The following is a 13,529-nucleotide window of genomic DNA, read 5'->3' as shown; positions in this document are numbered from 1 at the left end:
GATTTGACACTTGTTTGACATATTGATCGCTTATGAAAAAAGGTTTGTATGTGTTAAATATTTAATGCTTTTAAAAAGTAAATTAAGACCTACTTATAATGCCGCTTCCACATGCGTGGCAAACAAGGACAAACAGCGAACACAAAACAACAAATGTGAATAGGTGTGGGCCTGTTTTGTTTTGTGTTTGTTAGTGATCGGTGTCAGTGTGTTTTTTCACCATTTCTTCACAAACCCTTCTAATTACAAGGGTTTGAGAACAAATACTGGCACGTTCGCCAAGCCTGGGGTGTTTGTTTTGGGTGATTCTGGTCTGTGTATTGCACGTGTTCGGTATTTATGGCAAACGCCAAGCATGTGGAGACAACATAACAGTGCACCTATTTATAGGTATAATTAGCATAATTACTGATTTATGTAACTTAGCCAATGAAAATTAAATGAAAAAGAATAAGCCATTATTTAAAATTGAAAGCTGTTTTATTATAAATTCTATAGGTAATCAATCAGCTTAAATGCATAGACTAGACAATCTTACTTTGTTTATCAACCAAGGGACTATCCGCAAGCGGCCATAATATAGCCAAATACCACCTTGTACCAAAAGCTCGCTCCATATTCCTTCTCAAATCCATTTTCGCCGGAATCTTCCCTATCTTACGCTCATATGACGTTATGCCTCGCAATGCGTTCCCCAAATGGAGCCACAGTAGACTTCCACAAAGTATGATAGCGACCACATTCAAGTACAAAAACAACTCATACAGGTATTTCTTCACGTCGAAAGGCGGGATAGAAATGTTACCTGGTTTAAAAAATTGAACGACAATGAACGTTATATCCATAAAACCAGTAATATCAAGATGTCCCATGGCACTATAGTTATAGTAGATTGAGAGCACGAAAGATATTACAACGTGCATTAAGAAGCAAACGAAATACCGCAGATTGTAACGTCCAATGCATTGTGACAAGAAGAAGCAGTGATGGTCTCTCTGAAGTATACAAGCGTTGCATGTTGCACAATGCCAACTGTCTTCTGGCTGGTTTTGCTTGCAAGTATCACAGTATCTTCCTCGACCTTTATATTCTTGACAATCCTTCAAACTAGAGTTGACGACTATACTTAAGAGCATATTTCCGAAGACATTGGCAAAAATGTATGTGACAAGGAGGCAGTGGAAACAGTGGTTCGTGAATGCGAGCCCCCATACATTTTGCAATTTTGGTCGAATAACCAAAATTTGGAATATGAAGGAGAAAGGTGTTACTCCAAATACTATGATAACACATAATACTTTTTCAAATGCTATTAACAGCTTCTTCGATTTTTTCAGCGACATTTTTGCAGTTAAAATTCAACAGAATTGGTGCTTTACAGTGACAGTCTCAGATATATTTAAGTTACTCTATGGTGACATTGACAACTTCAAGTACTTTTAACATATTTTTAAGATTCAGGAATTTGGACTACGGAGAATATATTTGGAATAATATTTTGTAAAAATTTAAACGCTTGTGTAGAATACGCGGGCTCTTAATTTATTATTTTGTATTTTAGAATAATACATTATCAACTAAGTTTAAACCTATCTTAGATCTACTTCATTTCAATGAGTTTCTTTTAACCTGCTTTCAACATGCTTTTGACTTTTGACTCATTCAAATGTCAATCGGAGAATGAGGTTTATAACTTGATTCAAGTAATTTATAAAATGTTTCTCACGCCTCTCAGAAGACAACGCCTAAAAGAAGCGATACTAAGCTACACCGCGTTCTTGCTAACTCCTGCCTACTTTTTATTCCAGCTTTGCGTCATAAGGCCGTATCTAACAGTACATCTCGACTGGGGTCCTGTGAAACACTTCCTTCACATTATTTTCGCCAGCTACTTATTTACCAACGTCGTTGGGAATATGATCTTATGTGTGCTGACGGATACTCGTGTTAAATCGTACCATGGACCAGGGAGCTACTGCGAATTCTGCAGACAGAAACAACCAGCGAACAGTTGGCATTGCAAGACTTGCAACACTTGTATATTGAGGAGAGACCATCACTGTATCCTCTTGGCACGCTGCATTGGACGTAACAACCTACGATACTTCATTTGCTACTTATGCCATCTAACTATCTCGATGATTTACGCTACTTACTATAATTACATCGTTCTTCGCTCTATATTTGACCTCAGGACTTTTGCTGCGACAACTTCAAAAATTTTCAATTTAGCTGATTGGAGTATTTTTGCTTACAGTTCGTTGATGCTTAGAGATCGCTTGTTTATATGCTTCTGGTACCTAAGTTTAATAATTTTGCCGATTTCGTTAAATTTGTCGGTGTTCCATCTATATAAGGCATTTAAAGGATTGACGTGGTATGAGTATAAGAAAGGGAAGGTGCCTGTAAAGGCTCATTGGAAAAGGAACATAACCTATATTTTTGGCACGAGGTGGTATCTCGCTTTATTTTGGCCGACGGTGGCAAGTCCTTTGCCTAATAAACGTACACAAACACAAGGTACAGGCGATTTGCGACCAGGATTGGGAATTTAATTTTATTATTTTTGAGTTGTTGTTGTTACACAATTTTTTTTATTTTGTTTCCAAATAATTTGTAACTTATTATATATTTTCAATGTGCCTATTTATCATGATGTTTAACCCGTTAAACGCCAAGAATCCTTAAAGGCGTCGTTGCTAGGCGTACCCACAGCGCCAAGGACAACTATAGGTGTCATGACGTACGCTGTCAAAGTTACCTTCACACTTTTAAGTAAGGTTTACATTAGCTCGCTTGCGCTCGGGAGCTTGGCGTTTGCGTAATGTTTGTGTTTATGACATAAAGCGTTCAAAAGGGTAAAGCTGTATGATTTTACTTATGTTTAGTTAATTACTTTATCCTCCGTGTAATAAAAAATAGGTGTCTCATTCTTGCTTTGAATATAATTACGTTTATTAAGCTATGTGTACAACTAATGACTCTTTTTAAAACTGGGCATTTGCAAACTCTTCTAGATAAATGTCAAAGTCTGGTAGACGTGCTTATTAAAAAAGATCATCATTATTTATGGATCAGATCGTCTATAGAAGGGCAACAAAACGTAGTGATTATATGCTCTTTGGGCAACAACAAATTTCATTGTCATTGTCAATTTGATTACAAACAATTTACGAGATTCAAAATATGCAAATCTAAAACTACAATGGCTCATAGAACTGAACAAGATGTGAAATCCCAGTCGCGGTTAGAAAAAATCCAATCCTTCGTGATAATATTTATAATTGTGCCTACATATTACTTGATAGGGATGGTCCTTGGCTTGCCCAAGCTGCTAAAACTATCCTTCATAAGTCGCTGCACCTATTACCTCCACAGCATCTTCGGAACGTATTGTTTCATCAATGTTGCGGGTAACTTGATCCTCAGCTTCCTCACCGATTCCCGTTTAAAAGATTACCACGGACCAGGTACCTACTGCCAATACTGTAAACAGAACAGACCAGCGGAAGCATGGCATTGTAAAGTGTGCAATGCTTGCATTATTAGGAGAGACCACCATTGCTGCTTATTGGCACACTGCATTGGACGCAAAAATATACGTTACTTCATCTGCATGCTTGGACACTTAGCGATCTCTATGGTTTATTGCATGTACTATAATTTCTTAGTTATATATTCAGAATTTGATGTTACCTCTTTTATGCAAACTGTGCTTATAATTCTTAAACCCTATTTGATAATCAACGTGCCTAATCCGCCGGATTTTGAAGGCATCTTATTTGTATTAGTTTGGTTGGTTGATTTATTATGTTTACCTTCATCGATGTATTTTTGTTTTGTTCACATGAGGAATGTTGTGCTTGGAGTAACTGCTAATCAATATTTAAAAGGGAAGGCTCCAAGCAAGGCTCGTTTGACGAGTAAATTGGAGTACGTTTTTGGTACAAGATGGTATTTAGCTATGATTTGGCCTTTCGTGGAGAGTCCTCTGCCCGATAAATATAGGATACAGATAGATTAGAAATATTTTATGCTTATATAAAGTAAATATATTATAATTACGAATGTGTTGTTTTCGTACCACCTAATACAATTGAGTCAAGTCCTTAAATTATTCCTTAGACAAATTAAATCGTTTTTGTGTTATATAATGATAATAAATTGGTTTCAGATTTTATAAAGCTTTTTTGAAGAAAAATAATTTGTAGAGCTGACTGAATAACATTCACATGTGTAATATTCATACTTCAATGTTGACAAAATTTTCTGCAAGTTTCCCTTCCTAGGTACGGTCAAGGAATTTAATTTCCTACCCATTTCGTACCTTGTCACAATGACAAACAACATGAAACTCGCTAGGGACCTCATACTATTGTCACTGTGACAAGGTACGAAATGGGTAGGAAATTAAATTCTTTGACTGTAGTAAAATAACAGTTCGAATAGCCAATTCACGACCATCATGCTTGTGTCAATTTAGTACTAACATTATAGAAATTGAAGAAGCTGAACTATCATTTCAGAAAAAAGAATATGAAAACATGGATTAGACAATGTAACGTAAGCACGATACGGTACCTGAAGTTACTACATGTACAAGTACTCACAGGAACGATAAACTGGACATTGGTGAACCTTATGTTATTATAAATAAAATAAAAATTATTTATTCTCAGACAATTAATACAGTCCATATTTGTTAGTATCAACTTACAACCTATGTTATGTTACCTTCCGCACAATAAATTACATAAATTAAATTAGGTAACTTTAGATTGCTGATTATCTTGGCCGATTTACCGAACTGCACGTTTGTGAACATGCAATTCGATAAATCGTCCCAAAATACCGGAATCTAACCGCTCGGCTATCATTTTCAGGATCCCGTTGGTGCTCCCGCGTATACGGTGTACCACTGATGCATTCTTTTTTCGCATAATAGCATAAAAATCATCTACATGTGCGTCCGCAAACATGCCAGAAGCACTACAGTATCGCGGAAGCCTCAACAGGGCCCTGAAAACGTTGTTATACTGGACCCTTAGAGAGTCAAAGGATTTCTGCTTAAAATTAGCCCACAGGCCACCAGTATAAAAACATTGGCAATACGCACGGAATAAAGTAATTTTGACCTCCATGCTACACTCAGCGAACCTGTGCGCCAACATACCGCCACGGACGGATAATGCCCTCCTCTCCCTCTCCATGTCCATGTCATCTTTTAAATCCTCTGTCACTACGTGACCTAGGTATTTGAAATGGGTAACACGGTTTAAAGCAGTTCCATTTAACATAACATAAATTATAATCAAGCTCATTAATTATTAGTTAAACGTGGACGATGGTACAGTAGCCCTACATAACATTTGTATGCAAGGGTGCTAAGCTAATAGTTTTGCTGACTGTACGATAGGATTGCCGCAACTGCCACGCAATTCTTACGCAAGCCGCGACGTGGAGCATGCTAATGGGCTAAACAGGAAGCGTATGCCACGGATAATAATGGCCGCCGGGAGCGCTGGACGTGGAAGAAGCAATTACAACCTTACTGCGATGGAATTAGGACTAAAGTTTTTGTCCAGGTCATAGGTGACAGGAGTTATATCTACTTGAAACTTTATTGCGATGGTGTAAGGTCCAACTGGCCCGAGATTCTCGGTCAACTTGTCAGTTCAAAAGTAGGTACTTGTCTATTTAAACATTTGTTCTTTTTACAGGTATGTGGACCATAAGCCAAGACTTGACTGACCCAAGAGCTATTTTACCTAGCAGATGTGTCTGGTTGACGAATCTGTGGATGCAGGGCAGGAATCAGGCACAGATGCGTATATCCTCCTGAGCCCCTTGTACAATTTTTTGTACATATTCCACAATTTATTCTGAACTTTTAGTAAGTAACTTAAGGGTTCCAAATTCTAAAACAAAACAAAGCTGCCTCTGGATCTCAGAGTTGTGTCCTACATTGACAAAGTCTGCCACACATATCTAACGGAGATAACTTGTTCCTATGGCGATTATATGAACTGGATCTTCATAAGCGTTAGTCTCTCTTCTGTCCTTAACCCTTTCACCAAAGACGTCAACTGACGCGCGTGGGTGCACTCCAATATCCACCTTCGTACTATCGCCATCAGATATATCGAAGCGGCCAAGGTGCTCACAAATATCTGAACACGCCTCTATTGTCAAGGCGTTAGAGTGCGTTTTCAGATATTTTTGAGCACCTTGGCCGCTCCGATATATCTGATGGCGACTGTACATTATACGATTTGCGTGGCTATTAAAGTGTAAATTTTAGGTCCAGTTGAATCAAACTCAACGCAATGGACATTTTTAAAATTTGCTTGTATGTATGTGGGATGAGTTTGACAGTACTTTAGGGTCATAGCAAACTCGTTCGCGTCTTTCCTGTAGACATTGCAAATTTAAGGGAATCTAAAGCTAATTTACGCGGCAACTTTACAGGCGAGATACATTTTTTCTGTACTTGAGACTTGAGACTCAAATAAGAAAAACGGGATATCTATTTATGTACAGTCGGTTCCCTCACATAAGTATACACTTTTCTATACAACTTAGTATGGCTACTTGGTTACTTAAGTTGGGAAACCGACCGTACCAGAGTCGTTGATTTTATAGTATTGTCCATAGAAGTGACCTTTTTCTAAAATGTGTTTGGCAGTAATCGTCATGACATTTAACCAGTATTTCGTAAAGCAACCCGCTCTTAGTGAAAAATCCTAGATTTCACACTTCTTATCTGAACCAGATTGTATAACTGCAAAATAATTAGAATGATCATGCGAAAACTTAACGACAGCGATTTGCGATAGAATTAAAATCGCAATCATCTCCAGTAAATTGATGCGATAAATTGGTGTTCTGCAACCATGACGTAAATTTGAGTCTTACTAAAGTAGAAAATGCAGTTTAAGGAAGTAATTGCTTCATTATTTATTAACGAAATCTTTTGTTTATTTAGGCCTGAACTTGTTTGTTTTATTCTTAATTTACATCCTTGAGATTCTTTAATAGGAAAGTGAATCTATAATTGATGCAACAGAAATCTAAGGACACTAGTTAAATTTATAATAAATAGCTCATGCTGTGAAGGCTACAGAACGTGTAAGGGAAATTAATAATAACAATAAGTATTCTTTATTGCACCACAAAGGACACAATTTTACAGATTTATAATGTAAAGAAAAGTAGCAACAGGCGGTCTTATCGCTGCAAGAGAGAAAGTGTGTGAAATTAATAATGACACACCGTAAAATGTGCCTACTTTGCTCCCAAATTCGAAATTCAATTTGAATATTAAAATTATTATATTTTGATTCTATAGTGCGCTGATGAAAGTGCTAGTAGCCTAGGAAGAGCTGGTGGCCTAGCGGTAAGAACGTGCGACTTGCAATCCGGAGGTCGTGGGTCAAACCCCGGCTCGTACTAATGAGTTTTTCGGGACTTGTGTACCTACGAAATATCATTTGATATTCACCACTCGCTTTTCGGTGAAGGAAAATAGCGTGAGGAAACCGGGTTAATCCCAATAAGGCCTAGTTTACCCTCTGGGTCGGAGGGTCAGATGGCAGTCACCTATGCCAATTCTAGGGATTAGTTGCTAAGCGTACCCTATTCTCCAATGAGCCGTTACAAAATGCCGGGACAACGCGAGGAAGAAGAAGGTGATATATATGCCGATTTTAAGTAGACGATTGGATTACTACTATCATGTTGGTATACTTAAATGAGGTTGAGTTATAAATAAGTTTTCATACATACAAACTTTTGGAGCACGATTACCCAGTGGCGAGCAAAGTAGGCACGTTTTACGGTAGGTATTAGACGAACCAAAAACGACGATATGCCATTTCGACAAAATTACTGCCTGCCTGAACCCGAAAGAAGAGCTGAAGAAAGTTTCCAGTAAGTAGAAATGATTCTTGGGCGTTTCCAGAAAATTTCCAAGGACATAAGTACAATGAATCTTTGATTATATAATAATAGAACAATTAGGTTACGCAAACGTAGGTATCTAGTACCTTATTATAAATAAATATTAAATAAATATAAATATATAATAAATAAATAAATATTATAGGACATTATTACACAAATTGACTAAGTCCCACAGTAAGCTCAATAAGGCTTGTATTGAGGGTACTTAGACAACGATATATATAATATATATAAATACTTAAATACATAGAAAACACCCATGACTCAGGAACAAATATCCATGCTCATCACACGAATAAATGCCCTTACCAGGATTTGAACCCAGGACCATCGGCTTCATAGGCAGGGTCACTACCCACTAGGCCAGACTGGTCGTCAAACGTTATTGGCTGTTATTACTCGTATTTATGGTTAAATCTGTTGATCTGCAGTGGCAGCATGGTTCCATTTTTATCACTTGTCACTGTGCCGTCACTTTCGCGCTTACATACTTGTTAGAACGTGACAGGCATGGTCACAAATGATAAAGAACCGAGCATCTTAGCCCTACTGTAGGGCTAAGATGGTCGGCTCTTTATCATTTGTCACCATACCTGTCCCGTTCTAATGAATATGTAAGTGCGAAAGTGACGGGCATAGTGACAAGTGATAAAAATGGAACCATGATGCCGCCGCTGATCTGCTTCTACATAATATAGGCAGGTAAGTAGGTACCATTGGCATCTGTTCATCGATTAATCATCACCAGGGACCTCACGACGCGACATTTGCAGAGCCGGTGGACAACGTCGTAAGGAAAAGTCATTAAAAATGTGGCGCACGATGTTTGGGTTAAACGTCTACTTAGTTTTTGAGTGCTTTATGATAATTATGACGCCAATTTAGAATGATATCTCATTTATAGTATATTATGTTCAAGTGCGTGCCTGAGTAAAACAGAAATATGTAACTCTCCAATTTCTTTTAGGAAGTTCTCCTTATTCTGTGTCCTAAATTTCACTACTTATTTGGCTTAAAATTAAAGATCCAGAAAGGAGCCCCATTTGCCCATATTTATAGATGAGATTCATTTATTTCTTATTGGAAATGTACATTTTATTTTATATGTGAAAATAAAATGCACTCACAAAAAGATCGTCACAACACAATAATAAATAAATAAGAATAACATATGTAGATACTTATTAAGCGGTTATCATTATCACGCTGCCGCCGCATTTCAATGCGAAGTCGGAACCACGAATTCGCGTGCGGCGACGACGGTACAATGCTGCGGTTTGCTCCTGATCTTAGTCCGGAGCTGCGGTGAGTGACCAATGGCTTCTATGTACAAAATATATATCTATAAATATGTATCTATGGGCAGCTATTTGCCTGATATAAAGATTTTCATTCATTAAAAAAACCGTCAGGTCTACGGAGCTCGGAGTGGCCTACCCTGCGGCTCACATCGCATCTTCGTCCCAAAGCGCGAATCGCCGTGCGACTCTGTGCGATTCACACCTTCGCACGGACAAGCGGAGCCAATGCGTTACTTATTCCATGCAAATTTTGAATACAAATTAAGATTCTATAATACAAAGTTAAAAACTGCAGCACCGGACGGTTATCACTTATCACACTGCTCCGAAGTGCGGAGAGTGTTAAGTGATAACCACCGTACTAGGAACATAATGATAATTTATTACTTTTTCGTGTCCAGATTAGGCAAATTAGTGCAAACTTATTTTAGGCAGGATTAAAAATATCGATTTTGTATATTTGTAAAAATACCGAAATATCAGGAAGTAAATACTTTACTAACCCAAGGATCATGTTTCTCATATAAGTATCAACTACCAACGCCATATGTTTATATTATATTCCCCGCCGTATAATTTACCGCACGCACGCGCACGCACCGACACCGTTATGTTACGGAACGATCCTTTGCTATTGTGTCACCGCGTCCTGTACGTAACGTGTACTTTGGCGTACGTAGTATGTACCTGCGTATACATACGTGTGCCTTGACATTAATTATACTACTCTGCAACAACACGTAACACTTAGAAATATTCCCCCAGGTTTCCGCCTAGGGTTTGCAATCCGGATACTAAATGTATGAAACTATCCGAATCTGGAGCCGGATCCACGGATCTTCCTATACATTTCAGATCCATCGAACAAACCCTAGTTCCGCCATATGTTTTGTGGTAACTGAATGGGGTTGGGCAGTCGAAGTGTTTTGGCGCCAATTTTGGCGCCGATTTTACCTGTCAATCCTACGATTGAGTCAAAATATTTAACCCAAATCTTATAGAATTTACATAGTCTCCTGACTGACTGACCTGACCTGACTCAGACCCTGAAGAGATTTTCTTAAGTGTTCCGTTTTGAAAATCTTAATATGACATCAGAACAGCTATAATATCTCAAGTAAGACCACTTAACTGAGATCTCAAAGGTTCTAAAGGACCCTAATAAAGTCTGCACACAAGATAAAGTACAAGTATAATAATTATAATACATCCAGGTATCACAGATTAAATCTCACATAGGTAAATAGATTTGTATGCCACTATCTACAGTCAGACATTCAATTGTAAATGTTCAACATACAGGAATGACATTGCGGAAAATACTTAATCGTCATGAACTCATAACAATTCACTGCATGAATGCGTTACTTTTAATACCACTTCCCCGTCATTATACTTTGAATCTCACGATTTCAATAGACTTCTGGCCTTTCTTTAAAGAACTGACATTTATGCATAATAATTAAAATGCGTCTTAAAGATAACTGCACCGAATCCTGCAAGTGAATATAAATAAAATTCAGGAAATAATATTCTTGTGGAGATGAAGGCGATGTTTAAGATGAAGAGCTGTCCGTTATATTTATGCAAAAAAGGATAGACCATGAAAGTTCATTATAGCAAGTGCTATCGGTGGGAAAAAGAACACTAAGGCCCCATTGAGAAGGTGAACAACTTGCATTAGATTTTCGTTACATTGTGGTATTTGGTCGATGGACTTAATTATTTCTGCTTTGTAGCATCATCATCATTTTCCACTTCAACTTGAAAGATGATTGTTTCTATGGAAGGTAGAGGCAAGGAACAGAATCTCCATATACCAAAAAGTGTCCGACAAAAAACCGTAAATAGGTGGCGCTACAATACCTAGAATACTTGTGAAAAAAATCTAATCATGGACAGCGCACTTCACTCCGTCAATAACGCCTGGGTTCTTAGCTACTCTAGAGCTACTCTGGAGAGATTTGGAACTATTATTTATAGCTGACAGCTGGACACTTGCAACAATTCTGCCTAAGGAATTTCTGTTCCTTGCCTCTACCTTCCATAATTGTTTCAGCGACAGTTTATTAAGAAGAAGAGGTCAGAGGAGGTGCGTCGAATTTTCCTGTGGCTGTAAAGTCCAATCGCAGCACGGTACCAACCACAAAGATCGCAGGTGAGGCGCGAGCAGTGTCGCGGCCCCTCAGGCCCCGTCCCTGACCCCACTCACACCACAAGCTGTTACTGGCCCCAGGCGCGGCCAAACAGTATAGCCATGTTAAAAAAAAAAAAACAAAAGGTGAGGCGCGAATCTGTTGATGGTTCCTGTGAAGTCCGAAGTCTTTTCTGCTTTAAATCATCGAGCCAGACTTCGTCATGCTTCGCTATTCCGTCATGAAAAAGGTTACGCCATTCCGCTCTTGCAAGGGCTTCAATTTCCCAGGTGTTCGCGTTGATGCCAAAGGACAACATGTCCCGCTTGCTGATATACTTAAAGCGAAGCATCGGGCGTCCGACTGGTCTTTTTTTTTAATTTTTTTTTACTATATCAATAAAATACAGTGGATACTGACTTAATATTAAAGTACCTGGGCGACCGAGCAAGCTCGGTTATAACTATTTATTGTAATATGGTGGTGTATAGGTGATAATCTTAACTACATTTTTTTACTAAATTAAACTTGTCTACAACAATAAAAATTAAAAAATTATACATAAACTTGAACATATATAAAAAAAACCAAAAGGTAGTCACCGGGCGAGATTCGAACCCGTAACACTCGTTTAGCAGTCCGCGTCTTAACCCGCTGGACCGGACGGACGGACAGTGGCCGGCAACACGAAATTAGCAACCATATTCTGCGTCGAAAGAAAAACGCATGAAAACTCAAAAACACGCGTTTTCCCAAACATAAGACTAATCTAGATCGATTGTTTACCCCCAAAAACCCCCATATACCAAATTTCAGCGAAATCGTTAGAGCCGTTTTCGAGATCACAGAAATATATATATATATATATATATATATATACTTTGTACCATTTTTTTTTGTAGTGTGGAATAAAGCATTTTATTATTATTATCTCTTTATTTATCTGGTGTCTTAGATTAGGCATTTTATAATATGAATATAAAAGTAAAATACAACAAATCATACAAAAATAATACAAAATACATATAAACACATTATAAAAAACCTAACCTAGGGTGCCGCCAGCAGCGGGGCAGGGCCCAAGCTGCCGGTGGTCAGGGCCGCAGAGAGAGGAACCGGCGGACTATCCGCGCCGTGTCCAAGATCACCGCCTTCTGCATCTGACCCTTGATCCAACCACCTAGCGAGAGTCTCTCAAGGTGTTGGTCAAGACTCTTCGCTATGAGACCATTCGCTGAAACGACTATCGGGACAATGATCGTCGAATCAACATCCCACATGGCGGTTATCTCGTGAGCCAAGTCTAGGTACTTACTGGACTTGTCCTTCTCGGCTTTCACGAGATTCTCATCATGGGGGATGGTGATATCGACGAGCACGGCCCGGCGTTGCGATCGATCTATTATCACGATGTCAGGCTTATTGGCTACAATAGTCCTGTCAGTGATAATAGATCGATCCCAATAGAGCGTGGCACGACCATTTTCGAGAACTGGCGCAGGTGAGTACTTGTAGTACGGTACTTCGCGGTCCACAAGGCCGTATAGAAGAGCAAGTTGCTGGTGAATAATCCTGGCTACGAGATTATGTCTGTGCAAGTACTCGCCGTTAGCAAGATGAGAACAACCGGAAATTATATGCCTGAGTGACTCTCCGGGACGGCGGCATGCCCGACAAATGTCGACCGTACCGTCCTTCAGGATATATTTCCGATAGTTGTTCGTCATCATCACTTCGTCCGCAATTGCACAGGCAAAACCCTCGGTTTCTCCGAAGAGGTCCCCGAATCGTAACCAGTTCACCGACGCGAGCAGGTCCACGTCGGGTCCCGTGAGGGCCTTGTAGAACCGCCCGTGTAGCACCTTACTCTCCCATGCCGCCTTGCGATCCGCATTACTTAGTACCACAGGTTTGCGCCAGTTCTCGTTTGCCAAGGAGAGCGGCGTGAGGTTCCTGTCTACTGCCACCACATCACGATGCATCCCACACTCGTTGTTAAGGAAATAATTCCTGAGATTGCACACCTCGCGGTTGTGGAGATCTTTGGCGTTTAGGAAGCCTCGACCTCCACACTTCCGTGGGATGTACAATCTCATAACTGACGAGCGTGGGTGTAGCATACGGTGTGTGG

General features: G+C 39.2%; 3 protein-coding genes across 3 annotated transcripts in view; 2 read left to right on the top strand and 1 right to left on the bottom strand.

The window, feature by feature from the left end:
- Positions 1–13,529, bottom strand: part of LOC133519566 (uncharacterized) — a 210,869-nt gene that overhangs the window by 132,328 nt on the left and 65,012 nt on the right. The gene's annotated exons all lie outside the window — the stretch shown is intronic.
- On the top strand, positions 1,017–2,945 carry LOC133519438 (probable palmitoyltransferase ZDHHC24). Its single transcript, XM_061853446.1, has one exon. The coding sequence runs from the start codon at positions 1,641–1,643 to the stop codon at positions 2,553–2,555; it is 915 nt and encodes a 304-aa protein (XP_061709430.1). The 5' UTR covers positions 1,017–1,640; the 3' UTR covers positions 2,556–2,945.
- On the top strand, positions 3,134–4,515 carry LOC133519437 (probable palmitoyltransferase ZDHHC24). Its single transcript, XM_061853445.1, has one exon. The coding sequence runs from the start codon at positions 3,206–3,208 to the stop codon at positions 4,022–4,024; it is 819 nt and encodes a 272-aa protein (XP_061709429.1). The 5' UTR covers positions 3,134–3,205; the 3' UTR covers positions 4,025–4,515.

This window comes from Cydia pomonella, chromosome 7 (assembly GCF_033807575.1).
Source record: "Cydia pomonella isolate Wapato2018A chromosome 7, ilCydPomo1, whole genome shotgun sequence".
In the NCBI taxonomy this organism is placed as follows: Eukaryota; Metazoa; Arthropoda; class Insecta; order Lepidoptera; family Tortricidae; genus Cydia; species Cydia pomonella.
Note: the sequence above shows the minus strand (reverse complement) of the source record. Positions and strands in the feature narration are given on the sequence as shown.

Coding starts and splice junctions, on each gene's coding strand:
- LOC133519437 (XM_061853445.1), top strand. CDS start 3,206: ATGGCTCATAGAACTGAACAAGATGTGAAATCCCAGTCGCGGTTAGAA.
- LOC133519438 (XM_061853446.1), top strand. CDS start 1,641: ATGCTTTTGACTTTTGACTCATTCAAATGTCAATCGGAGAATGAGGTT.